We start from the raw sequence: 27,535 nt of genomic DNA on the forward strand, positions 1-27,535 counted from the left end.
TCAGGATCATTCTTTTGTAAGCCAGGTTACAGTACAACTGACAATTTTTGGAACTGTTACATATACTGAGCTCACTATAATACCTGCTACACTATTGTAAACAATGAGCTTTTGATGCAGCTTTTACTTATGCAACTGGCTATTTTCCTTTATTACCATCATACTGCGAGCTTATGGGTACAGGCTTGCTCATGGTGATGTTTTTAAACAACGTAATGCCACTGTCTTGGTATTACGTGTCATTGTGTCATTGAATGATTAGAGCTAATAATGCTCTCCAGTGCATATTCACCACCTTTTTACATTCCAAATGATCTGAAGATGGTTCCACATAGCAACCGAAACTAGTATTTGTACTTTAATTGTAACAGGAAAATTGTGGTTTATCCATTATAAGATTTTTATTTACAAAAAAAAATTCATTTGATAAATTAATAGTTAAAAAATAAAAAGACAGAAAAGAAAAAACAGTTAAAGCAATTGGGAGATTTATGTAAGATCATTAATAACAAGCAGTACGACAAGAGGGCTGGAACAGACACTTGTGGAACTTCACAGCTTATCATGGCTACATCAGAGTTTGTTCAGATTCTGTGCTTGTGCTTTTAACATTTGCTTTCAGATGCTAAGAAAGACTGGGATTTGCTATACCACTAAGACCATGATTTGCTTCACCATTAAGACCATACATTTCTAGCTTCTGAATCCACAGTGAGTGATTAATGAGACTCGAAGCCTTGTGTATGTCAGAGTAAGCTCCAAAGGAAAATTACTTTTGATTGAAGAAATTCAAACTGGCACCTTGTCAATGATACAACTTCATCGAGAAATACTTCTATTCAATTGTATATGACCTTCTCAATTATCTTAGAGGGGAGTATGCAAATACGATGATAATTTTTTATCCTTTCTTGGACACTTCCCTTCATTGTCCTAACCAATTGTCTTGGCTACAGTTATATTCACTTCACAATATTTTGCATATTTAGTTCACCGTGTTTAGCTGGCATGGCCAATTTAAATGTCAAGTGGCTGTGAAGCAATTCTTGTTTGCTTAAATGCATTAATTTACATGTTGTCGGTTTTTTTAAAAAAATAGCTTCTCATTTGCACAGTACTTCATTTTTTTCCAGCATAGAACAATACATGCAAATTGGTCGATCACTCAAACGAGACCACCGTTCACGATGTAAATGGCACAAGCATCTGTGCTGTGGCAGGGGAATGTATTACCTCCAGCAGACCGCGAAATGCCATTTATCATATGCTGGCGCACTTGTTCTGCCGGTTAGCTGCAATTTGTTTAGGCAATTCAAAAGGCTCAATTTAGCATTTAAATCTCTGCCATTACATCCATACAAATGAAAACAATCTCGTTTTCAAAACAATGTTGAGCTGAAGCTTAATTTTTGTTAACTGACAGTCTGCTTTAACTGGCCAAACAAAAGCTATGGGGGCACACATGTCACTGTAAAAAAAAAAAAAAAATGATGTTTGCATCTAGGCTGGGAGAATGGTGTTCATTATACACATATTCTACAACGTATCGCCACAAAGCACAGATTACAGTGATGAGTGTATGATGACTGTAATTTAGTGGGGGGCTTGGTTTTCAACTTCTGAAAAATAAATTTCAGAAATTCCTAACTAAATATTTCCACAATGTCTCTCTAATTCTAACACAAGGACTAGTACTGCATGCTTTCAAATTTTTTAATGAAAAGGAAGGAATGAAGCTGTTTCTATGGACACTACTAGAACATAAATAGTCAGCCTTGTTGATGCAGAATTCCTGTACGCAAACTTTAAGACAGCTTTCAACTTCTAGTTTATTATCCTTAAGAAATTACTTGCTCCTAACCCAAACTACAAAATATCCTATCCATCTCTAGGCCATTCCAACTTCCAACCACTTCTTGTAGGGATCATCTCTCTGTGGAAGATCCAGGAGCAACATCTGCCCAATCCAGCCACCCAGCAGTTCCTATTCCTGTCCTGTCACAGGCTCATCCTAACCTAAATGAGGTCAAGCTATCTGTGAAAGTAACCATGTCATAAACCAACTCTGCTGCCATCACGGCACAGCTTTTTATGTTGGTATGAGAACCAGCCAGTTGATCACTGGAGCTGTGGGCAAGAACATCATTGACCACCCCACGACTTGGGCCATTTGGATTCTTTCCTCCACCAGTGTGTGTGTGTGTGTGTGTGTGTGTGTGTGTGTGTGTGTGTGTGTGTGTGCATGCGTGCATGCGTGCGTGTGTTATATCTAACTTTGACAAAGGCCTTGTTGGCCGAAAGATAATTGCGTAGCAGTCTTTTTGTTGTGCCTTTCTGCAACTCGGCATCTTCACTATATGGTGAGGTGCAACTATCCTTTTCATTATACCATTACCTTAAAAGTAGACGTGTTCTGCAATTTGGGCAGCAAAATAATTGGCAATCACCAAAGTAGGGATTACATAAAATGTAGACTGCCTATAGCAAGAAAGGCATTTCCAAAACTTGAAATTTTTTAACATCTAATATAAATTAAAATGTTAGGAAGTGTTTTCTGAAGGCATTTGTCTGCAAAGTAACTTTGTAAAGAAGTGAAACATGGATAGCAGACAGGTTAGAGAAATGTGGTGGTGTAGAAGAAGCAGAAGACTAGATTCATAAATCAGATAACTAATGAGCAGGCACTGAATCAAATTGGAAAAAAAAAAAAAAAAAAAAAAAAAAAAAAAAAAAAAAAAAAAAAAAAAAAAAAAAAAAAAAAAAATTGTGGCCCAACTTGGCAAAATGAAGAGTTTGTTTGATAATACATATTCTGTAAATAAAACAGTCATCAATTTTATAATGAAGAGAATTACAGCGAGTGAGGAAGAAATTGTTGGGAGAGACCAATGATGGAATACAGTAAATAGGATCAAATAGGTTGCAGTAGGCACACACAGGTGAAATAGGATGGAGGGCTCCATCAAAACAGTCTCCATTTGTTACTCGTATAACAATTAAATGTTTCTCATTTGATTTCTTGCCTCAGAGAATCATAAATATGCATTCCAGAAGTAAATCCGACAGAATCAGAGAGAGGATTCACCTGACAAGCTTCACTTGGAACTTGTAGTTCCTGTTAAACTCCATGAAAAATTTCATCGCCCACAGATAATAGGACTCGTCATTTGCTTGAGTTTTAGCTCGCACCAGGTTGCTCTGTATAAACAAAATGAGAAAATGGTGAATTAGCAAAGAAGAGAATATAGTTACGTGGCACCTGTCTTCTTCATACCAACTACTTTCTACTCACTTTGACATGGTACATCAGAGTGTTGTATGCTCCGATCAGAAATTCAGAACAGAATTCTTTTAGGAAGAGGCGAACACTGTATGCAGATCTCCGTTCAACAACTTCACTCTTCAGTGGTTGGCGATTCTTTGGTGTCTTTACCTTGTGCTGCAAAATTTGAAGACACATTAATCAAACTCCATGTCTATCCATAAATGTAACACAAATAATTTCTCGTATTTCCTCTCAGATTAATAAACTCTGTTTCTATTCTGTCATAAGTGTCCCACTAATGCACAGATTATTTAAGTGTGTTATATCACTTTTTGTGTATACACAAAGAAGGACAGCAGAAATGGTCATAGGTTTGTTTGACACCACAGAAATGCTGAAGAACCTGAACTGGCAAATTCTTGTAGATAGATGTAAACTAACCTGTAAAAGCCTATTTACATACTTTTAATCACCAGTATTAAGTGATGAATCCAGTAATATACAAGCATCTACATATTTGCTCCTGTAAGGGTTGCAAATACAAGATTAGGTTATTTCAGCATGCATTCAAGCGGTCATTCTTCCCACACTACATACACGAATAGAAACTGAAGAATCCCTATTATGTAATACAATGGGAAGTACCCTCTTCTATGCAGTCCCCAATGGTTTGTAATGTATACCTATAAATATGGAATAAATAAGCAATGAACCAATATGTTGTTTACCATAATCATCAAAAAGAACAATGTTTTTCAGAGACTGCATAAATGTTATGATTACTCAAAAGAAATGGAGAACAGAAAGAAGACACACATTTTTTAAAAAATATATTGAAGAAAGAGAAACGAGGTTGCTCATATACCTAAGGTACTTTTCACACACACACACACACACACACACACACACACACACACACACACACATACATTATTGTTAATTGTTCCACTTGTGGAATTTCCATTGTTGTCATTATGTCTGTAATGAAATGTATTTGCAAATTGTGAATTCATTGTTACAACAGCAGTATGGTTTACTACAGACACATGAAAATTTATGCTGGACTAATCTCGAATCCAGATTTCCAATTTGTCATGTGCTGCTGTCACCTTAAACATTCTGGCTACCTGCGCACGCGTCCTGGACCAATCCAAACTTCCATATGTCACAGTGTCTATATCCCATAGTGCTCGCACACTGTTCATCTAAGTCCCACATAGGGAGACACTTCTCTGACTGTATTTCGTGGGAATCACACAAATGGTGTGCGAGCACTATGATATGTCTACACGTTGATGTATGGAAGTGTGGTTTGGACTGGGAAGTGTGCATGGATAGCCAAAGTGGTTAAGGCGACCACTTCCGATAAGTGAGAAATCTAGGTTCGAGCCCTGGTCCGGTACAAATCTTTATGCGTAGACAATAAACCATATAGCTGTTGTAATATTCTATTTACAATTTGTAAATACATTTCATAACTTAATATGGCTACATATCATCAGCGGTGACTGATGCAATGAGCTGTACAGACACTCTAAAATACAGGCACTGCACTCACTGAATTATGTCTGTCATTCCGTATTATGTATACGCAGCAGTCAAATGAAAAGGAGATAGGTGGAAAACAAGTAAGCTGACTGTTCATTAATCACCATAACAGTTAATACATTTATCCCACTGGGAGACAAGACTATCAATGCCATGGGCAGGCCCATATGTTGCCAAGGTTGTTTCAAATATGCTGCATAGGTTTCACTGGAAGCCCTTGCTCATCCTCCATGCAGTCCTGATTTCTCCCCATGCAATTTACATGTTCTTGGAGCCCTGAAGAAAGACAATTTTGGCAATTTATTTGATTCAGACAAGGTGGTATGTCTGGGTACAGTCACAGTTCTGTAGCCAGCTGTAAACATGTTTCCACAAAGGTAATGACCATCTTGTCTCACAGTAGGATAAATGTATTAATAGTTATGGTGATTGCTTTTGACATAATGAACAGTTAACTTACTTGCCTCTGACAATTGTTTTTGAATATGGCACAAAACAACAACAAACTGAGTAAGTACAGCTACATGAATTATTGAAATATTACCTTTTCATGGTCAAATGTTAAGTCATCAAGTTTGTTTAACGGCTTATGGTAGATCAAATTGCGGTCACTTATAGACTTAAAGTCCTTTAGTACAAATGTTCCACCAAATCTTGAATGCCTGTAGACAAAACAGACACTTTTTTTAAAAAATTAATAGAGTGGGAGTGTATGTATGCATTAAGAAGAAATGAGAATAACAAATTGGACAAAGTTTAAATTAACAGTTGTCCCAGTATTATAATCATTTTAATTTATACTACTAAGACTAGAAACTTCTAAATGAATCACATATATTGCACTTCACTATGACAGTTTACTATTTTAATTGTAAAAATTATTTCAAACCAATATTCTCATCTCAGATTTTCATAATAAACTTGACAAGAAATAATCAGTATTTCAGAATATTAAGAACAATGCACAGATCATTAATTACAAGCATGTATATTATTCTTAAAATATAACATGAGAAACAACTAAAATTCTAGAAAGAACGGTCATTTGTAAAGACATTACACCAGGAGGAAAAAAGTACATTATAGCAAGTACTCAAATGATACATTCCAAAATGATAACACAATATACCCAGCGGAGCAACGAATCAGTGTGCTCTGAGAGATGAAGTCGTCTTGAGCATTTTGTCCCAGTATTGTGTCACTCTTAGTACACTGAAGTTGGACATCTCTGTGCTTTATGTTTTTCACACACACACACACACACACACACACACACACACACACACACACACAGAGAGAGAGAGAGAGAGAGAGAGAGAGAGAGAGAGAGAGAGAACCATATGTGTGCGAGTCACTTGCCCTCCCAAGTCCACACACAGAATTCTGTGCAATACAGCATTAATACGCAAAAAATAGTGTAATTAAATTCATGTTTAAGCTCTAGAAAGTATCATTTGCTTTGAACAAAGCATTAGAAACTACAAAATATGTAAGAGATGGAACTCTAGCTCAGCTTGTGTGGGTCAGGGACTGGAGTAGGTATACACTACTCGATCAGAAGTATCTCGGCACCCCTGTGTAATGTAGAACTGATGGCTAGATGTCACGAGAGGCACATCCGTCAGTATTAAAGGAGGAGAAGCAGTAATAGCAGAATAGCTCAGCTGGGAGAGCTCAGTGACCTTACAGGTGGACATGCCACTGGGTGTCAACCTAGGTACAAATCCATCAGGGGCATTTCAACACTTCTAAGGCTGCCCAAGTTGACTGGTGCTCATACGACTGTGAAGTGGAAACATGAACAACCATTCCCAAGCCGAGATCAGATAGACCTCACATACTGACGGACACAGAGCGCTGCAGAGAACGGTTGTAAGTGCTACCAGCAGTTCATGCAGCTTAGCTACTGTGAGTAGGATGTTGAAAAGAATGTGGTACAAAGGTTGAGCAACTCTCCATAACCCACACATTTCTGGAGTCAATGCTAAATGGTGCTTGAAGTGGCATAAAGAACAATGCCAATGGGCAGGGATGATTGAAAACGAGTGACGAATTATATGAGAATCCTATGGTAGTGTTTGGGTTTGGCGATTGTCTCAGGAACATTAACTGCCATCACGTGTAGTGGCAATAATGAAGTATTAAGGCGGTGTTATGGTAGAGGAGTGTTTTCCAAATTAAACCACGGTCTCCTTACTGCACTTAAGAAAACTCTAAATCCAGAAGGATACGAACACACTTAAAGGTATTGTGTACTGTATGGAGTATAGGAACAGTCTGAAGATGACGACTGTTGGTATTACTGTGACAATGCACCTATGAGGGAATTGTTTGTGGAGAATAACATTCCTGAAATGGAGTAACCTGCCCAGAGTCCCGGTCTGAACCCAATGGACCATCTACGGGATAAGTCAGAATATCAACTTCAAACTGGGCCCCACTGTTCGAAATTGCTGTCGTGTCTGGTTCTGGTTCCTGAGGGCACTTCTGGGCACCTCAATGTCTTCTTAGCAGTAAGCTGTCATACAGATGAAGCACATATTAACGTCCACTAATAGGTGTCAACATACTTTTGATCAGATACTGCATGTTGAAGACTACAAATCTGAAAAACGCACATTTTCAGCGCTTATCATCTGTATAACATTTCTTTCTATTTTAATTAAGTCAATTCACTCATCAATAATTTGTGTATAAGAAAAACACAAACTATATCATGATTCTTGGCAATCAAATTAAAAGTTCTTTACATCTCAATAATTGAATGAGTGTCTCAGTTCACAGGTACGACAGCATGGGAAAACCACCCCCAATAGGATGCTGTGTTCAAACCAGTCTCCAAGTTGTTGATTACATTACTTTATTAGTTTGATCTCAGTCAATATCTGAAAGAGTAAAGGTAACAGCTCTAAGTATAGCTATAGTTCCTGTGTTGAATCGTCGACAGGCAGATAAGCAAGGCAGAGAAATTTTGGTAAACATTTTTGGAATTCAGTGACCAATTAATTGTTATATTTAGATTAAAGTTCAGTCTTGATCACGTTATGTCTGTTTTAATGAGTAACCGGTTTCGGTTTTTTCTATAAAACCATCATCAGACCTGTGAATAAATTTTAAGAAATACTAGATACCAATCTTTAAATGAATGAAAAAGTCTAATGATGTCAAATTTTTTTTTTTAACAAAATAAAATAAAATTAGTTATACCCATTGGCTCCTTTGGGTTGGTAGGTGGAGCTCTCCTTGCTGCTGTGCAGTCAACTGATGGTTATGAGTGCTAAGCATGAGCTTAAATATGCAGAGGCTCCGCCTACTTCCTGTCACACTACTTCATAACTGCCAATCAGCGTTCATAATATGACGCCATCGTCAAAGTATAAAAGTAGGAAATACACTAATAACATAAAATTGATTCATTTAAATATCTGATTAACAGATAATAGTTGTGTCTACAACTTATTTATATTTTGAATAAAAACAGTGAATTACGATGTGTGATAGCTGTGCCCTCTATGGACAACCTTAATATTATTACAGAGCCAGTTACTTCAAAGATGTAAAATCCTTGGCGTTGTGGTATATATCGATTATACCAAGTCGCCTACATCACAATTGCATCTTTGTTGGATGCTGCAGAATCGTCTTGTTTTCACTGTAGTTTTTATGGCAATGTTCTTTATAGCATTAAGTTAGCAGCTAATAGTACGTTCAACATTTTATTTTTATTTCTTATTTTTTATTTTATGTATATCTGAATAACTGATGAGACTGCTGATGCAGCATATTTTACATACATTGCTTTTGCCATGGGTATAACTAATCTTATATTTAAAAAACAAAAGAGTAGATGCTTTTATTATAAAATTTCGTCAAAAAGGTCGTAATAATATTTTTCGCGAAAATCTAATTGTTCATTGAGCAGCATTGATGATTTGGTTTTCAAATGAGCATATATCTCGATTTCTTCTAGGATATTCATAAGTAAGCCTTTATTTGCATAATGAAGAACTTGTAAATTCTGTTGTACTGTCCCCTCAGCATGATTATTGAATGTTATATGATGACCAAAAACAGACTTTGTTCGTGAGGTACCTGACGTATGTTCTTTGTACCTTACTGCAAAATTTCGACCTGTTTGGCCGATATATATTTTCTCACAGTCTCTACATTGGATCTTGTACACTCCTGATCTGGTAGATTTTCCATTATCTTTATTTACGGTATGTCTTAATTTTTGCTGTAAAGTATTGTCAGTTGTAAATGCTATTGTTATTCCAGAATTTTTGAATAAGTTAGTGATTCTATCTGATATGTTTCCCATATATGTCATCTTAATATATTTTGGATTACTTATTAGTGGAGTACTTCGTGATTGTTGCACTTTATTAAAAATGATATCTACCTGTCGTGTGTCGAAAGAGTTGGTTTTTGCAATTTGTTTTAAGATGGTCATTTCCTTTTTGATCTCATTAGCTTCTAGCGGTAATTTTAGTATTCGGTGTATCATAGACTTAAAAAATGCTTTTTTATACTTGTCAGGATGACATGATGTAGCATTAATAATAACATCAGTGGTTGTAGGTTTCCTGTATATGGTGAATAAATGTTTCCCGTTGTTATTAGTTATCGTGAGATCTAGGTAGTTAATGGATTTTCGATTTTCATGCTCAACTGTAAATTGTAACTTCGGATGCATAGAGTTTAATTTTATAGCAAGTTTCTCAATTTCGTCTTTTGAACCATTATAAAGTAATAATGTATCGTCTACATATCGCTTGTAATATATGATTTTATTTGCGATATCAGGGTTATTTTTCAGGAATTGCGTCTCAATGTGGTTTACGAAAATGTCTGCTACTGTCCCAGCCAAAGAATTTCCCATTGCTAAGCCATCTTTCTGACAATAGATTTTAGTATTAAATGAGAAATAATTGTAATCTAAAGTGCATTCAAGTAGTTCTATAAGAAGACGATTATATATTTAAAACACTCTCATTTTTTAATGAAAATGGGATCGTTGAAGTAACTAAAGACCCCACTCCAAAGTTCCAATTAAAGATTAAGAAACTAGTCGATGAAAATAATCACCTCTTGACCCCTGAGGGAAAAAAATATGATGAAAAATATGAATCCCCAAATACCTAAATTAAGATCACAGATTAAACTGCATAAAAAAGAGAAATCTATACGACCTATTGTCAACTACAGAAGTAGTCCTTCATATAAACTAAATATGAAACTTAATAAAATTTTGAAAGCATTCTATACATATGACAGCAACTTCAGTATCAAAAACAGTTATGAACTAACACAACAAATCCACAACATAGACATTCCAACTAGTGCAAATTTCGCCTCATTAGATATTAAAAATTTATATACAAATATACCAATTACTGAGACGATTAATATAATTAGGGATAACTTAATACAATACAAAAATATGACTAAAGACGAAATAATCGAACTTATAGAACTACTTGAATGCACTTTAGATTACAATTATTTCTCATTTAATACTAAAATCTATTGTCAGAAAGATGGCTTAGCAATGGGAAATTCTTTGGCTGGGACAGTAGCAGACATTTTCGTAAACCACATTGAGACGCAATTCCTGAAAAATAACCCTGATATCGCAAATAAAATCATATATTACAAGCGATATGTAGACGATACATTATTACTTTATAATGGTTCAAAAGACGAAATTGAGAAACTTGCTATAAAATTAAACTCTATGCATCCGAAGTTACAATTTACAGTTGAGCATGAAAATCGAAAATCCATTAACTACCTAGATCTCACGATAACTAATAACAACGGGAAACATTTATTCACCATATACAGGAAACCTACAACCACTGATGTTATTATTAATGCTACATCATGTCATCCTGACAAGTATAAAAAAGCATTTTTTAAGTCTATGATACACCGAATACTAAAATTACCGCTAGAAGCTAATGAGATCAAAAAGGAAATGACCATCTTAAAACAAATTGCAAAAACCAACTCTTTCGACACACGACAGGTAGATATCATTTTTAATAAAGTACAACAATCACGAAGTACTCCACTAATAAGTAATCCAAAATATATTAAGATGACATATATGGGAAACATATCAGATAGAATCACTAACTTATTCAAAAATTCTGGAATAACAATAGCATTTACAACTGACAATACTTTACAGCAAAAATTAAGACATACCGTAAATAAAGATAATGGAAAATCTACCAGATCAGGAGTGTACAAGATCCAATGTAGAGACTGTGAGAAAATATATATCGGCCAAACAGGTCGAAATTTTGCAGTAAGGTACAAAGAACATACGTCAGGTACCTCACGAACAAAGTCTGTTTTTGGTCATCATATAACATTCAATAATCATGCTGAGGGGACAGTACAACAGAATTTACAAGTTCTTCATTATGCAAATAAAGGCTTACTTATGAATATCCTAGAAGAAATCGAGATATATGCTCATTTGAAAACCAAATCATCAATGCTGCTCAATGAACAATTAGATTTTCGCGAAAAATATTATTACGACCTTTTTGACGAAATTTTATAATAAAAGCATCTACTCTTTTGTTTTTTAAATATAAGATTAGTTATACCCATGGCAAAAGCAATGTATGTAAAATATGCTGCATCAGCAGTCTCATCAGTTATTCAGATATACATAAAATAAAAAATAAGAAATAAAAATAAAATGTTGAACGTACTATTAGCTGCTAACTTAATGCTATAAAGAACATTGCCATAAAAACTACAGTGAAAACAAGACGATTCTGCAGCATCCAACAAAGATGCAATTGTGATGTAGGCGACTTGGTATAATCGATATATACCACAACGCCAAGGATTTTACATCTTTGAAGTAACTGGCACTGTAATAATATTAAGGTTGTCCATAGAGGGCACAGCTATCACACATCGTAATTCACTGTTTTTATTCAAAATATAAATAAGTTGTAGACACAACTATTATCTGTTAATCAGATATTTAAATGAATCAATTTTATGTTATTAGTGTATTTCCTACTTTTATACTTTGACGATGGCGTCATATTATGAACGCTGATTGGCAGTTATGAAGTAGTGTGACAGGAAGTAGGCGGAGCCTCTGCATATTTAAGCTCATGCTTAGCACTCATAACCATCAGTTGACTGCACAGCAGCAAGGAGAGCTCCACCTACCAACCCAAAGGAGCCAATGGGTATAACTAATTTTATTTTATTTTGTTAAAAAAAAAAAAAATTGACATCATTAGACTTTTTCATTCATTTAAAGATTGGTATCTAGTATTTCTTAAAATTTATTCACAGGTCTGATGATGGTTTTATAGAAAAAACCGAAACCGGTTACTCATTAAAACAGACATAACGTGATCAAGACTGAACTTTAATCTAAATATAAGGCAGAGAAAGCTGACACAAATGTTTCCTGGGCATGTACCACACTTTTGTGTCAACTGACTCTGGCCAAAGGAGCCTACACAATTACATAGGACAGAGAAAGTTGCTGGCCTCTGGACAAGTCTTTCTTCAGATCACACACACACACACACACACACACACACACACACACACACTCTCTCTCTGTCTCTCTCTCTCTCTCTCTCTCTCTCTCTATGCGAGCCCCATACAAGGATTCACTTGAAAATTAGTAATGGTCTTAATCTTGTTTAGGTGCCTATCAGAACTCAACTATACATTGAGCTTTTACCTTTACTGTTTCTATTATATTTCACCAAGGACTTCCTTATTATTTTAGCTTAATTTTGGAAGTCAGACAGTATGCTGGAGAAATTTACCAGCATTCAATGAAACTGACGTACAGAAAAACAGAGAGATTAGAAACAATTTTGCAGGTGTTCCTGTAATCAACCCCAGCAAGAAATTTTTCACTTGCCAGCAGTCTAGCCCTAACCAAAAGCATAAGCATGACTTTCTACAGCCATAATTTGCATTTTTCTACTGCAATATATTGTTAAAATGAATAAATGCTTTATTGACAAACACTACTACTCAAAACAGTGACTGATGACAGTTATTCCAGAAGTTTTTAATAATTGTCACAACTAATCAAGAAAAATATTCCCATATTAGCCTGAAAGAAAAAGCATTTCAAATGCTTTGAATTATCAGTTCCCCTCAATCTCTATGTCTCTACCTCCATTACGTAGAATGTTTACTGTTTCAGAATAAGAAAAACTTGTTCAGTGTTAGGCCAATTTACTGAGTTGTGTGTCTGGACACAGCTGAAGCTACTACATGAAGATTTAACTGCCATTTCTTCTGCTTACAACTAGAGTGCTACTAAATATAATTTCTTTTGAATATCATCTGCTAAATACTCATACATACGATGACTACCTCCAGGAGGAGAATTACAATCCTATTACACTGAACAGTGGTAAGTGTTACCAAAATAATATCTCAGTTCCACACAGGACGCACCTGGCTCCTCGGAAACGTCTTTCCAGCTCCTGCCGGCGGCGTATCTCCTCGTTACGCACTGCCAGAAGCCGCGCCTCGTCCCGTGTCTTCTCCTCGATGCTGCGTTCAGGTGCAGCGACTGCCAGCTCGTCCGGCTTCTGTTCTCGCAGCATCAGGGAAACTATCTGTTTGCAGTGATCCAGATATTTATACATATCACTCTGTTACATACAGTTTATTTACACAGATTTTGACCCACGGACATGCAAGAATGGAAGTTCACACACAAAAAAAGCAAGAAGATCATAAAACTTTGTTAAAAACCTAAGTCTTAACTAGAGTCCTGCATGGTGCAAAAGTGTCTGTTGCCTAAAATAGGCCTAAGGTATAGAGAAAACTTATCATTTGCTTCAGTTACTGAATTTAATTTGTCACATTCTGCAGGACCATGTGAGCCAAAACTAGCTGGTCACAGGAAGAGCTACTACATAATTCAAAGAAAACTAATAAAAATTAAAAACTATAAGATTTTAAAAATAAAAATATTTACAACAGTAAACTTCTTTTTTCAGTTATTCAATCTACACACATAATCTTCAGCATTCTGCTACACTGTCTGAACTGTTTAAGGTGAACAACAAATAGTTCAAACAGAAAGAGGATACAGATTTCACCATGTGTAATTTAACCAAAATAACCCCATTTGGTAGGAATACTTAAAAATGTGATGAAAACATCACACCAGAGGTAGTTCACCTTTTCCGACACTAAGCTGTTTTGTGTACAAATTGGTATGGAAAGAGGTTAGAGATGTCAAATGAGCCACTTTTTTATTTTCAATTTGGAGTGGACATTAGAAGCAATCTGTCGAAGTTCTGAAGAATTAACCACACCAGTGCTAACAGGAAGCATTTTATGTAAAATTATAAACTTTCTGTGGTCGAACCAGAGACTGCAATTTTTTTTAAAAAAATATTGAACCGATGTGTAGTAGCCTACCTGTGTCATTCAGCAGCGTATTTCATATGTTGTATTAACTTATTCTATTTCTATTTACAACCAAATTAGCTGTTATTCTTATACTGCTTATTAAAATTTTAAACAGTTTTTATAGAGACCTTTAACAGTAGCAGTCTTTTTAAAGATTGTTTAAACTTTTTTTATACTGACACAATGATGTTTCACATAAAAGAATGCAACCTATGGCTCATGTGCAGGGATGGTTTATTACGAAAACCCATTAATATCCCTGCAACCCCACAGAATGAAGTAATTTAGTTAGCTAAGCAGAAAGCACTGGTGTACAAGTTAATGTTATCCCAGTGGGAGCACATAAATGGAGTTAAGGGTCACCAACAGAAGCCAAGGAGAAAGTTTTGCATCCTACGGCTCCCCTATTCCAGCAGTAAACACGTGCCTCACAAAAGGGGGTTGCAGGGCTTCTGAATTGCTTTCTTCTGGCACGAGATGCACTGGGGGCTGTTACATTAAATCACTCGGTGACAACAATACTGCCAGATAGGGGGAGATACAATACAAAGACAGAGCTGAGGGGCAGCTGAGGAAAGGGGGAGATGCAGGAGATAGGCAACGCTCTGACTGCATTACATGGCTCCTCACCAGCTCATCCATACAGCAAAGCAAAATGTTCCTCTTCTTCATACTGATCAAACTATGAAACACTTCAGACAGTCCTTTCCAAAATTGATAACAAAAATGCTGAAATTAAAAAGTTATCAACAAATTAAAATACCTGGAGGCTTTTTATTGCAATCAAAATATTCATAGGAGGAAAAAATATGCCACCTATCATAAATAAGCTTGGTGCCCAGAAAAAAAAAAAAAAAATTCTCGTACATGAAATATTTTGAGAAATTCACTGTATCATCACTCATTTACACAAGCTTAAGTGGCCTATCTATGTTTTTCTCTGCAAGAACCACAAACCTTGAGAACAGTTGTTAACAGTTCACACCCTTTCATTATTTCTAAGCAATTCTTTAACCACTTTATTCTCTAATGTCATTTGTAACAAACACAACAAAACAAAAGTAGTTCTAGTACAGCTAGTACTAACTTTGTAACAGGTTGATGAAAGGCCAATAACTGCTGAGACTGTTGCTGTAACATGTCTACCCAGCATCTCTACCTTCACCAAAATAATAACACTCTAATTTATTTTATAAACTGGAGCCATATTTAGCCACTATTAACATTATTCCAGTCAGTGTTGAGACACAAAATATAAATAAGTTGAAGATTCAGAATGTTTTCAAGCCCTCAGAATTCACCATGTGTGTTTGTACATCTGCCCACACCAATGTTTGAATGCAAATTTTGTAGCTTCTATTATATCAAATCCCACATCAAAACTTAGTTTTCTAAGCTTTACAGGATGGTCTCTTACCAACTAAGCATACTTCTCAGCACTTTAGAACTTAGTTATTACTTCCAAGCATAATGATTCAATGATAAAATTAATGCCAATGAAACTGACTACTCAGAAATACAAATATACATGAGAGAATGCAATCACTCAAATTCCACCCACTGACAGCTAGCTCATAAGCACATATAACAGATCAGAAAATTATATTATACTGAGATATTTTGCTCTTTTTATGGTGGAAGTAAACACACTCACAAAAGCACCTAAACACACCACCCATGCAATTTTACAATCTGTTAAGTGTGTGTCAGAGCCATCTATCAACTATCTGTGGTCAGTGGCAGCTTTTCTTCATTCCCGAATGTTTTTCCGTTAAAGAATTTCCATCTCCAAAACAATAAAAACTATCTATAATTAATCCAGTAAGAATTAAAAAATATGAGGGAGAATTCAGCTGTCTTCAAGCTCTCAGGTAGCTCGCCAATTAGAAAAATGAAAGCTAGTTCATGTCATTCACGTATTTTAAAGGAACACTCGAAAAGGGCAATGCATCAAAAACATTATAGTTTCAATGTGCCAGTGGAATTTAGCAAGCCTGTATTACACATATTTTAAACATAATTCATAAGACTACAAAATACATGCAGCATCATACCTCAAGAATATGCATGTAGTATTGTTGTTCATTTTCAGAACTGGCCAGGTACAGGAAGATATCGACCATGCCTGAGACGTGCAGTGCCCAAAGTACCTGTCAAGCAGTGAAACAAATTTTGTGACTACACTTTTCAGATTTCATATACATAATATTCTGCACGACATCAGACACTTCTGCAAATGTCCAGAGAAAATAAATTTTACAAATTTTGAAATGCAGTTTAAAATAATTTTTCTGAATACATTACTCTTCTTACAAAGTTTTTAAAGGCAAGGATTAATTTAAAAAAAAAATTGTTCATATTCTTTCATTCACGCATGAGCACTTTTGTTTATTTTTGTTGCAAAGCACAGTTTGAAACTCATTTTACTGAATACAGTCCGATGGGAAAGACATAAAACTCCTTAAATTGCTAAAGAAGTATTTGTTGTTTTATATTAGAGTGAGTAGCTTGTCAGACAGTAATAATGGCAGAGGTATTGAACACGCTCATAGAAATTTTCATGCAGAAGTGCTTGGACCAATGGAAGTGCTAATGTGCATGGATTCAAATGAACACATCTGGTAAGTACAAACATTAGCAACACTAATCTAATTGCCATTTTGCAGTACAATGCTCTGGCACATATGGTAAAAGTTATGCCTGATCTGATCTGTTCAATCTGGGGGACTGGGAAGTGCTGCACCAATCATCACTCCCCACACTTAAGCCCTTGTGACTTCAGCTCGATTCCTAAATTGAAGGAAACATTTTGTGGCATTCACTTCAGTACTGTTACATAGATTTGTCAGTCAACAGACCACTTCACTCAAACTATCAACACATTGGCACTGCTATGGGTATCCTACAACTACCACATCACTGGCGACGGGTTATACACAATGCTGGTGACTGCTCTTAAGGACAGGAAAACTTAGATACACGTCTCTATTTTGTAACAATACCAGAGAAGGAAAGTTGCTACTCACGATATAGCGGAGATGCTGAGTCGCGATAGGCCCAACAAAAAGATTCACACAATTATAGCTTTCGGCCATTGAGGCCGTTGTCAGCAGTAGACACACATACACACACGCCAGCTCTCTGAGACTGCAGATGTGTGTGAAAGTTGTGTGTGTGTGTGTGTGTGTGTGTGTGTGTGTGTGTGTGTCTACTGCTGACAAAGGCCTCAATGGCCAAAAGCTATAACTGTGTGAATCTTTTTGTTGTGCCTATTGCGACTCAGCATCTCCGCTATATGGTGAGTAGCAACTTTCCTTCTCTGGTATTGTTACATTCCATCCTGGATTTTCCATTGTTTGATTTGTCTCTATTTTGTAGAAGATGTAAATAAACAGTTGGCACTATTAATGTTGTAACCCTCATTTTATAGTATGAAGACAACAATCATTTATATCATTCACACATACAGGGGCAGCTTTAAATTGCTCCACCTTTAGCACAAATAGTGGCACAGTAGGGCTTCTTTCTGCTGATTAAAACACATTCTCTTATTCCTTAGGGTCTAAGAATGGCCAACAATGTTATAAAATCATTTCATTTCTTAAAAATTACAGACTGTCAAAGAGAAAAAGGTCAAGCATCCTGAAATGGAGGAAGAAATGGAGCGAAATTGTGTGGGCTGACAGGGTATGTGATTTTATTTAGTGATCCACAAATGAGTCACATATACAAAGTACATGACCATATGAGGCCACTTATCAGAATGACATTGAACCCACTCTGACCCAAATTCATGCACCAATTCGGTTCAGAAGGGCATCATAAAGCCATTGCATCCTCTCCTGAGGCAATCTGCCAACAACTGGGTACTGGGACAGAGTTGAGGTCTAGAGCTGATCCCACAAGGGTTCTGTCAGGGACAGATCTGTGCACCTCGCGAGTACCTGAACGTCACATCACACAAACAGTTCATAGACACGTGTGCCGTGTGCAGACGAACATTATTGTCCTACTGAAAAATGAAACTGCAATACTGTTGCACAAGGGCTAATGCTTAAGGATGGAGACTGTTCGTGATGTACTGTTGTGCTGTCAGAATCCCCTCAAATCACTAGCAGCTGTGACCTGAAACCGTGCCCAATGGGTCTCCATATCAAGATTCCAGGAGTAACACCACCTCTCTGCAAAAGATTGGAAGAATGCATGTGCTCCCCACGTCATCACCACACTCACCACTAGTGGCGATCCATGGTGGGATAGAACTGTGACCCATCATCGAACCCAGTGTGACGCCATACGTCAGTAGTCTATGCTTCCCAAACACAGCACCACCACTAATGCAACCTATGCACCAGATGGTAATTCTCAGTCACGTTGCTAAAATGAATATGCCGTGTGGCTAGGGCCCCCCGTCAGGTAGACTGTTCGCCCGGAGCAAGTCTTTCGAGTTGACGCCACTTTGGCGACTTGCAGGTCGAAGTCACGTTGCTGCTAGTCTCTGACTGCAGCGTGACATCCAATGTTGCAGGGAGTCCATTGCTAACTCTTGGATGGCAGATGCATAGGTGAGGGGTTGGTGCACAATACAATGATTCATCCTCGTGACGGTCAGATGTGTCAACTGGAACCTTGACAAGTAGTACCCGAACAGTTCAACACCGGGACACTGTTGAGCCGTATGCGGCTCGCGTTGGTGCTGTCGGCACGTCAGCATCGTATAATAGGGATAGTGGTGTCTTGTTTTCTTCTCGTGTTTACTGGCGCCACTAAGTTTCTAGTGTTGTCTCTCCGCGAGTGGCGGCAGCAGCAGCATTTATCGATATCTAGTACCGTGGTACTATCTCTGGAAGGACATCAAGTGTTTTCAAGGTCGGGTGTGTCGGTAGTTTGGTTGGGATGGAGCAGCAGTGAGGAGGTCTGGCAGCGTGAGGACGTGCCGGGACCGCTGGCGGCATGCATGCACTGCCGGATCAAGGAGCTGTAGTTACGAGGGCCACAACCTCGTCGTCCACCGGACTCAGCATGTTGAGTTGAATGAACATTAATCCAGTAGTGAAACCTCCACTATTCTGTGATCACGCCGTTTGTTTGTGCGTTGCTGCTCGAGGGTCACCGTCCAACGAGCAGCAGCAAGTGGAGCGTGTCGAGTTGGCGGATCTATTAGCCATCTTCTACTGCCTGTTATTAGTTTTTTAATTTTGTGTTATTATTTGGTGAAGCGCAACCGGTGGTATTTTACTGCCTAGTGGCCGCTAACGCCCCAGTTACCTGCCCTAGAGGTTAGCATATTTTTGGGCCAGTGTACTTTTCCTCGGCTTGCCGATGCTGTCTGGCAAGACATGTAGTTTGACAGCCTCTTCGATTGCAGTGTGGATTGTGGTTTTTTGGGTCTACTTTGGTTGTAGTGGTTCCTTCTGCCTTTTGATGTTTTCAACACCGGATTCTGAAGATGCAGTGCTGTCTGTCACTTCGCCCTCACTTGAATTATTCCATCACTGTATTGGTTATCACACATTAGGTGGATTTCCTAATGGGACTGATAAGCGATTAAACTGTCCCTAGTTTGAGTTGCCATCCTGTTAGGTGAGCATAACTCTTGGCTGCCTTCCTCACCGCTTACACAGCTGTACGGACTTTTCTCTGGTCAATCCTTAGAGCAATGTCTGTGGATCACTCCCCTTTTATTTGGGCTGATTGTGTCCATTCCAGCAGGACAATGTTACACCCCACACACCCAGAATTGCTACAGAGTAGCCCCAGGAACGTTTAAACACTTCCGCTGGCTACCAAACTCCCGAGAAACGTACATTATTGAGCATATCTGGGATGCCTCGGAACATGCTGTGCAGAAGAGATCTCCTCCTCCTCATGCTCTTATAGATTTATGGACAGCGCTGCATGATTCATGGTGTCCATTCCCTCCAGCACTACCTCAGGCATTAGTCAAGTCCATGTCACTTTGTGTTGCAGCACTTCTGCATCCTCGTGCGTGCCCTACACAAATATTAGACAGGTGTACCAGTTTCTTTGGCTCTTCAGTTTATACTTCTGCCTAAGGTTAGACATTTTGGATCTGAGGCTCAAATATACAACAAAATAGTTTACAAGATGGCCAATGTGTCTCCCTATGGCAGTATGCTTCGTCTATCTACAAACATACATGGAAAATTTTCCTTGTTTGTTATACCACTTACCTGTACTTCAGGGAACTGAGAAGGAACTTCTGGATTTGTTTGTTCTTTTTAAAAAATCATTTTAATTGTTCTGAGTTAATTGTAATTGAGACTGAAGTTGCTCCTGGCAGATGTCTCAAAGGAAAACTTCTCAGGTATCAGGCTCAATGTGAGTGCCAATGTGACCCAATAGTTTCACGTCAAAGTCAGACATCATCGGACAATCTGACAAACTGAAGTGCAGTCAAGTCATTCACTTCAGTGCCAGAAAGCCATTTACTTACTGTTTTAACGTATTCGGTGAAATGTCACGCTGGAGCAGACACAGTAACATGAATCATCTCAGTACACCAGATCACTAAACAGCATCCCGATTTGACATAGAACTATAGTGCCAGTTTGACACTCATACCCAATATGATACATGAGATACCTCCTTAAATTTTAAAAGTTAAAAAAATGTATCACTCTATTGTACGTTGTTAACTGAGAGGCCCCTGATATTAAGAGCAGATGCAGGGCACACATTTTAGAGGTAATTGTTGAGTGCCATACGCACAACATTCAGCCACAAAAATTAGACTCCACCGTGAGACGAAGCGTGCTGACCTGGTCGTGGACACTTGGTTCACTATCAGAGAGCTTCTCTGCAGCAACATCGGCCGGCACCTGCAGCACGTTCCGTGCTAGGATCAGCATCCGCTCGATCATCAGGCTCTTCTCCTCTCCACGCTCCTCCCACTCCTGGAATGGAGAACGTTATCAAAGTGACTGCCAAAACTTTATGTGCTTTGAGCAACTAGTAAGTATGAAACAGGTCATGCTCGTTCAGATTATAGCCACACTTTTCCTCTGAATATGTCGTCACTATTGAACATTTACAGCACTCTGAGACTCTGACCCAGATTTCTTGCTCTTTGTGGGCAGGTGCCTCAACCACTCAACTACCGCAGGAAGCCTCCCAGTCTGAATCAACCTTTCATGAGCATAAATTACATTAATTCAAATGAAAAGTACCTGCATGCTGCACACACAGCAACAGAACAACGACACAAACAACACATGAAAACAAGGAAAAAGATTTAAGATGGTAAACAATGACCTCTACGTTTTCAAAACACAAGGCATAAACATAGCATTCAAAACAGATAGTTCAATCCAAAGATAACAAAAGACACAGACATCTACCAGAAACCAGGAATGTATCAACTGCAATACAACACATATGATGGAAGATATGTAGGACATATCACCAAAACATTTGACACCTAGTACAAACAACAAAACAGAGCATGGAAATAAGCCACTACACTTTTGCAGAACATTTATAAGGAAGTAATCAAAAACCTACTGCAACAGAGAAGGACATGAAAGTAGTTAGAATATGTTATGAAAGAAATCTCCTAACCTTACAAGAAAATTACCATATATACATAACAAAGGCTGAAAAGAAGCTACTACTAATTGATGTAGTGAGTATGACTAACCACTCTCTGTTTACACTGACTTACCATATAACAGACAGTAATCCCAACAGATGATCAGAAAGCTCATTTCTCTCTTAAGTATATATACGAAAAATAAATAAAAAGAATGATAATAAACAGTAAAAATTAAAAATTAAATATAAGGCATGCACCCATGTGCCCACACATAAACACACATTCCCCGCAAATGCCCCCCCCCCCCCCCACACACACACACACACACACACACACACACACACACACACAGAGAGAGAGAGAGAGAGAGAGAGAGAGAGAGAGAGAGAGAGAGAGAGAGAGCACTTACATCAGCCCACATATAGTCAAAGAATAGACAGTTGAAAGCAAAACCTGAGAAAGTTGGCATTACAGTGCTATGTTTTGAAAACAATGACCACAAGAAAAATGGCACACTTTCAATCAGTTTGCCACATGAGAGAAAGTGTTTGACTTATTAGTGAATTAAGATGCTGATCAATAAGTACTTTTCCATTTTATTATACAAATTTCAATAGAATGTTTTAAAACTAAGTGTGCAGGAGGGGAAAAAAATATATTTCACTGAGGATGCCTTTTAACTAAAGCAAAAACCAAAGCAAAACATGTGTGGGTACACAAGTTGAATAAAAATAACTTAATGTGCAACATGCAAAAGTCACAGCTGCTGCAAAAATGACCACCACGAAAAACTTGTTTCATGAGCATAATTGTATTTAGTTTGGAATCACAGTCTTACAAATTTTTTAAAGAAATTTCATGTTTGCCACTGCCTGTACTATTTACAATTTCACAATTCAATACCAATCTTATGACATTATCAAGAAGGAATCTGCAACCAATATATACAAAAAGTTAAATGTCCTTTTTACAAAAAGCATGCATGTTTCACATCACATCCATGAAATACCTGGATTGACAATTAGCAAAAATTGCTCGTATGCTGAGAAACAGCAGTTGTCAACGTAAGTAAATGAGCAATACAGAATAAATGAAAGAATTTAGCTCATCTCTGCATTTATTACCATATACCATTTGTAACTGATTATTGGTACATGAATATCTTCTACTACAGTACTGGTCTGCCTAAATGGTGTGTTCATTGCCATCAACAGGTTAATGGGAATAATTGCAGGTACAGATCCAACGCTCATACAATATTTAATATACAGTATTGATCTGTTTTTGTGTGATCAAAGGAAACATTCATCCATAATGAGTAAAGTAACCATTAGCACCAAATAAAAACAGGCACTCATATTACATATGTCGTTGTCCCTTTAAGACAGTAACTATGAAGTTGATTTCTGATGTAAACAATAAACAATAATAATAATAAATTTTAGGTAGCTAAGCCATAAACTGCCAAAAATACTTGTACCTACCGTCTCAAGGAGTTTACTGAGTTTCATCTTGATTACTTCCCACACATCTGAATCGGTGAAAGCCTTCTTGTAAGCTTGTAACTGTGATATGATTTGCAAGTAGTAATTTCTCGACACCTTGTCTACAGGAAGCTCTTCCCGGTACAGGAGCAGGGCTGGATTCGTCAGATTAACCAGCAGCCTGTGAAAGAAATAGGCACACTGTACACCACAGTCATGAGCAAAAGAATAGGAGTCATATTGATCACATTAATGGATTGTCTAGTCATTGTTTCGTGAAAATATTATATATCCATAAATGGAAAACAAACTGCAAATGTTCTACAGAATTTATTGTTCTTAACTAAGGTTATTTATCAATTACAATGTCATCAATATACAACAAACTCTTGTCATCCACTTCACACTATTATGTCAAACTAGTCTCATTCTGAGGAAATGAGTGTTGGAGAGAGTGCAGCAATCCCACTTTTCTTCCTGGGCAATGTCCTACTGGAGATCTCTACTGTTGCCTTTCTCCCATTTCTTATCAAATTTTTGGGAAACCACAGTTGGCATACAGGTGCACTGTCACTTTGTTAAACAACCAGTTTCGGTCATAAATTGTCCGTCCTCAGATATCTACATATCTTAAATATGAAAAACTTATACACAATCAGTAATTACAAAAACAAACATAACACACTAATCGACGTTAGTGACAAATTGTATACTTGCAATGTGACATCATAATGAAATGCATGACAAATCGTAACTATTAACAAGCATCATGCCATAAACCAAATTGCATCAGCAAAGAAGGTACAATTGTAACAAAAATTATATCTAAAGTACCAGCTTAAATTGGGTTACTCCTCTCACCATTGCCTGAATCACCAAACTGACACAACTAAGTAGAACAAGAAGACATTACTATACTAACACGGTGGCTGAACATAGCATTTTGTCAAATCATAGAAAATTTGCCTATAAATTATGGGCATATTACAGTATATCATTGTAGAAAATAAAATTTTCAGCCATCCTGTTCATTTAAAACTGCCTTCACTTTTAAATTGGTGCCTTTAATTTCGTGACTGAGTTAATGACAGGAAGGTTATCACAGGTTAGTACCTGAGATATAATCCGAAAGAGTGTTCATTGGCCCTGCACAGTGTCTTTCTTATGATTCTACCACCTCTGCTGATGTTTTGTGACTGAAGATCACACGCCATTTCAGTATCGTCATGTGCTTTGCCACAGTATCTGTTGTGCGCTGCACGTGCTCCAATAGTATAGCTGGATTAGCATGTTAGTTTATGGCATGATGCTTGTAAATAGGTATGATTTGTCATGTTTCAGTAGTATAGCTGAATTAACGTGTTAGTTTGCAGCATGAACCTTGTAAAAATATGTTATGTCATGATCTGATTATGATGTCACATTGTAAGTACACAACAGGCCATGAATAGTAATTAGCTTATAACAATTGTTTCTGTTACTACACAATGTGCCTAATTTTGTGCCTTTTTCGTGGTATGTGGACATCTGAGGATGGTTCATTTGTGACCAAAACTGGTAGTTTGATAAAGTGACAAAATAGCTGTACGCAAACCACGATTTTCTAAAAATTTCTAGATGCTGTAAGTCATTGCCTCCTCAAAACACTGTTATCAAGTGTCAGGTGCGTAACAGGTATGTATCTGTGTCCTATGGATAACTGCTTGTACAGCGTGATGTCAAGTTTGGGTTGTGTGACAAAGAGAGAAGGGAAAAGGTAAAATCTGGTGCCTACACACAACACAATACTCTCAATAGCACAAAAGGGAACAGGCGAGCTTAACGTCTTCATCCAATGGACGGAACACCGTCAAACAGTGTTACACGTCTTCACTGCAAGAGGCACTGCGTAGAGGTTTAGAATTTAAGTCAGGATTTTGGTGCAAAGTCTGGTGCTCAGAAACTGTGTGCTACCACCTCTCTCTCCAAACAGCAGCAATGAAAATTTCATCTGCCATCAGGATTTGAACTGGTTACATTGGAATTGAGCACAACCACATACATACGTTAACAAATGCAGCTATGGAGGCAGGTAAGTTCATTACATGCAGGTAAAAAAATACTTTGTAAAGCAGATGTTACAATGAGAAAATGTACAGTACTTGTATAGTTTGTTCACAACGTCCTGAACAAATTCTCAGGGAGGTGCTGAGAGTGGAAGAAGTAAGCTCCGTCTACTGATACCCAGTATGTGGGCAGCCACATCGGGAGAGGAAAAGCAGGGGAACAAGCCTAGCTTTCATCACTACACATGTTCTCATTGGTTTGGCACAGCACAGTGCGATAATTACTTCATAAAAGCTACAGCAATGCATGGTTACTGAATTGTAAGAACACTAATGTTGGCTGCAGCTGGACACAAAACACTTTTACCCCATAGATGCTGACTTCTGTCAGCTTCCAGATCCAGGAAGTCCTCGTATAGGATATTGTGAATGTATGTTGTATAAATGGAGACTGAAGCGATGAATGGAAATTTCTATGAAAGGCGGGATTCAAACCCAGGTCTCTTGTTCACTGGGCAGATGTGCTAATCACTACGCTGGCAAAGTGGGCTGGTAAAACCGCACGGACTACCCTAGCACACATTCTTCCTCAATCTAAATTCCCATTCACACCTCAACCCACTTGGTACCCTCCAAACTCAAACAGCATTGCAGAGATTCTCCAACTAGTGCTATGATAGCCCATGCAGTTGCGCAAAGTCGCTGCATCAGGCTTGCATAGTGGTTAGTACATCTACCTAGTGAGCTGGATATATGGATTTGAACCCCAACCTCAGTTCAAATTTTTGTTGTGCTAGGGTACTCTGTACAGTTGTGCAAAGCCACTATTCTAGGATTACATAGTGGTTAGTACATCTGCCAAGTGAGCTGGAGACCTTGGTTCAAATCTCAGCATTGGTACGAATTTTCATTCATCGCTTCAGTTCAAAAGTTCAGTTGAAAAGGTAAAGTTCTAGTTTATATGCCTAGCCACTTCTCAACAATTACAGTATATGATGTCTGGTAGTCATTATCCATTGTACTGCTTGTATTCTATTTAGGATTTTACATTACAGGAATAAATGTTATCTTTAGCACCTTAAGACGTTGATTTTTTAAAAATTATGTTTCAAAAAATATTTTTTAATGAATGAAAAACATCCTACAATGAATGACATTACATATAGACATAAGAGGGTTGGAACTTTAATAGTGGCAACTATTTATTTACAGATCATACAAAATAGATACGTGTTTCCAAGTTTTACTGACCTTCAAAGTAGTCACCAGCATTGTGTATAGCCTATTGCCAGTGATGTGGAAGTTGTAGGATTCTCTTAGCAGTGCCGTGTTGACAGTTTGAGCAGCGCAGTCTATTGCCCGACGAATTTGTAGCAGATCTGAAGCGAATGCCTTGAAGTGTTTCCTTCAGTTTAGAAATCGAGTTGAACTCACGAGGGCTTAAGTCAGGGGAGTGCAGTAGGTGGTATAGCACATAGCAGCCCCGTCAGTCAAACAAATCAGTTACAGCTTTCACTGTACATGTTTGAGCATTGTCCTGCAAAATGATGGTCAGGTCCTGCAGAAAGTGCCATCACTTCTGTCTCTATGCTAGTCATAGGTTGTGATCCAAAAATGAACAGCACAGAGACAGAAGTGATGACACTTTCTACAGGACAAGACCATCATTTTGCAGCACAATGCTCAAGCACGTAGAGTGCAAGCTGTTACTGATTTGTTTGACTGATAGGGCTGCTAAGTACTATAACCACCTACTGCACTCCCCTGACTTAAGCCCTCGTGATTTCAACTCGATTTCTAAACTGAAGGAAACACGTCACGGCATTCGCTTCAGAACTGCTACAAATTCATCGCTGACAGACTGTGCCGCTCGAATTGTCAACACCACTGGCACTGCTAAGAGAATCCTACAACTTTGAGATCACTGGCAACAGGTTATACACAATGCTGGTGACTACTTTGAAGATTGGTAAAACTTTGAAACACGTATCTATTTTGTACAAGCTGTAAATAAATAGTTGCCACTATTAAAGCTCCAATCCTCATACATAGCTTTCAAAGGTCAGAATAATTAGTTACAAAATTTTGAAGGTTACCAACAATAAAATTGAGAGTATACCCAGGCACTGGACTTTAATGGATATACCTTGAAACTTTAAGTATTTTTTTAGTTTGTGTGTAGCTCTGAGGTCTTTTTTAG

General features: G+C 37.7%; 1 protein-coding gene across 2 annotated transcripts in view; it reads right to left on the reverse strand.

The window, feature by feature from the left end:
• Positions 1 to 27,535, reverse strand: part of LOC124552467 (protein timeless homolog) — a 480,403-nt gene that overhangs the window by 446,529 nt on the left and 6,339 nt on the right. For both annotated transcript variants that reach the window (XR_006967921.1, XM_047126741.1), the window contains exons 3-9: positions 23,291 to 23,471; positions 21,034 to 21,168; positions 16,306 to 16,401; positions 13,283 to 13,446; positions 5,358 to 5,475; positions 3,293 to 3,439; positions 3,086 to 3,198 (exon numbers count right to left, since the gene is read on the reverse strand). Coding sequence is in view for 1 of the 2 variants with exons in the window: in XM_047126741.1 (XP_046982697.1) it covers positions 3,086 to 3,198; positions 3,293 to 3,439; positions 5,358 to 5,475; positions 13,283 to 13,446; positions 16,306 to 16,401; positions 21,034 to 21,168; positions 23,291 to 23,471 (954 nt within the window). In the remaining variant the exon portion in view is untranslated. The remainder of the gene's footprint in view (positions 1 to 3,085; positions 3,199 to 3,292; positions 3,440 to 5,357; positions 5,476 to 13,282; positions 13,447 to 16,305; positions 16,402 to 21,033; positions 21,169 to 23,290; positions 23,472 to 27,535) is intronic.

Source organism: Schistocerca americana, chromosome 10 (genome assembly GCF_021461395.2).
Source record: "Schistocerca americana isolate TAMUIC-IGC-003095 chromosome 10, iqSchAmer2.1, whole genome shotgun sequence".
Taxonomy (NCBI): Eukaryota; Metazoa; Arthropoda; class Insecta; order Orthoptera; family Acrididae; genus Schistocerca; species Schistocerca americana.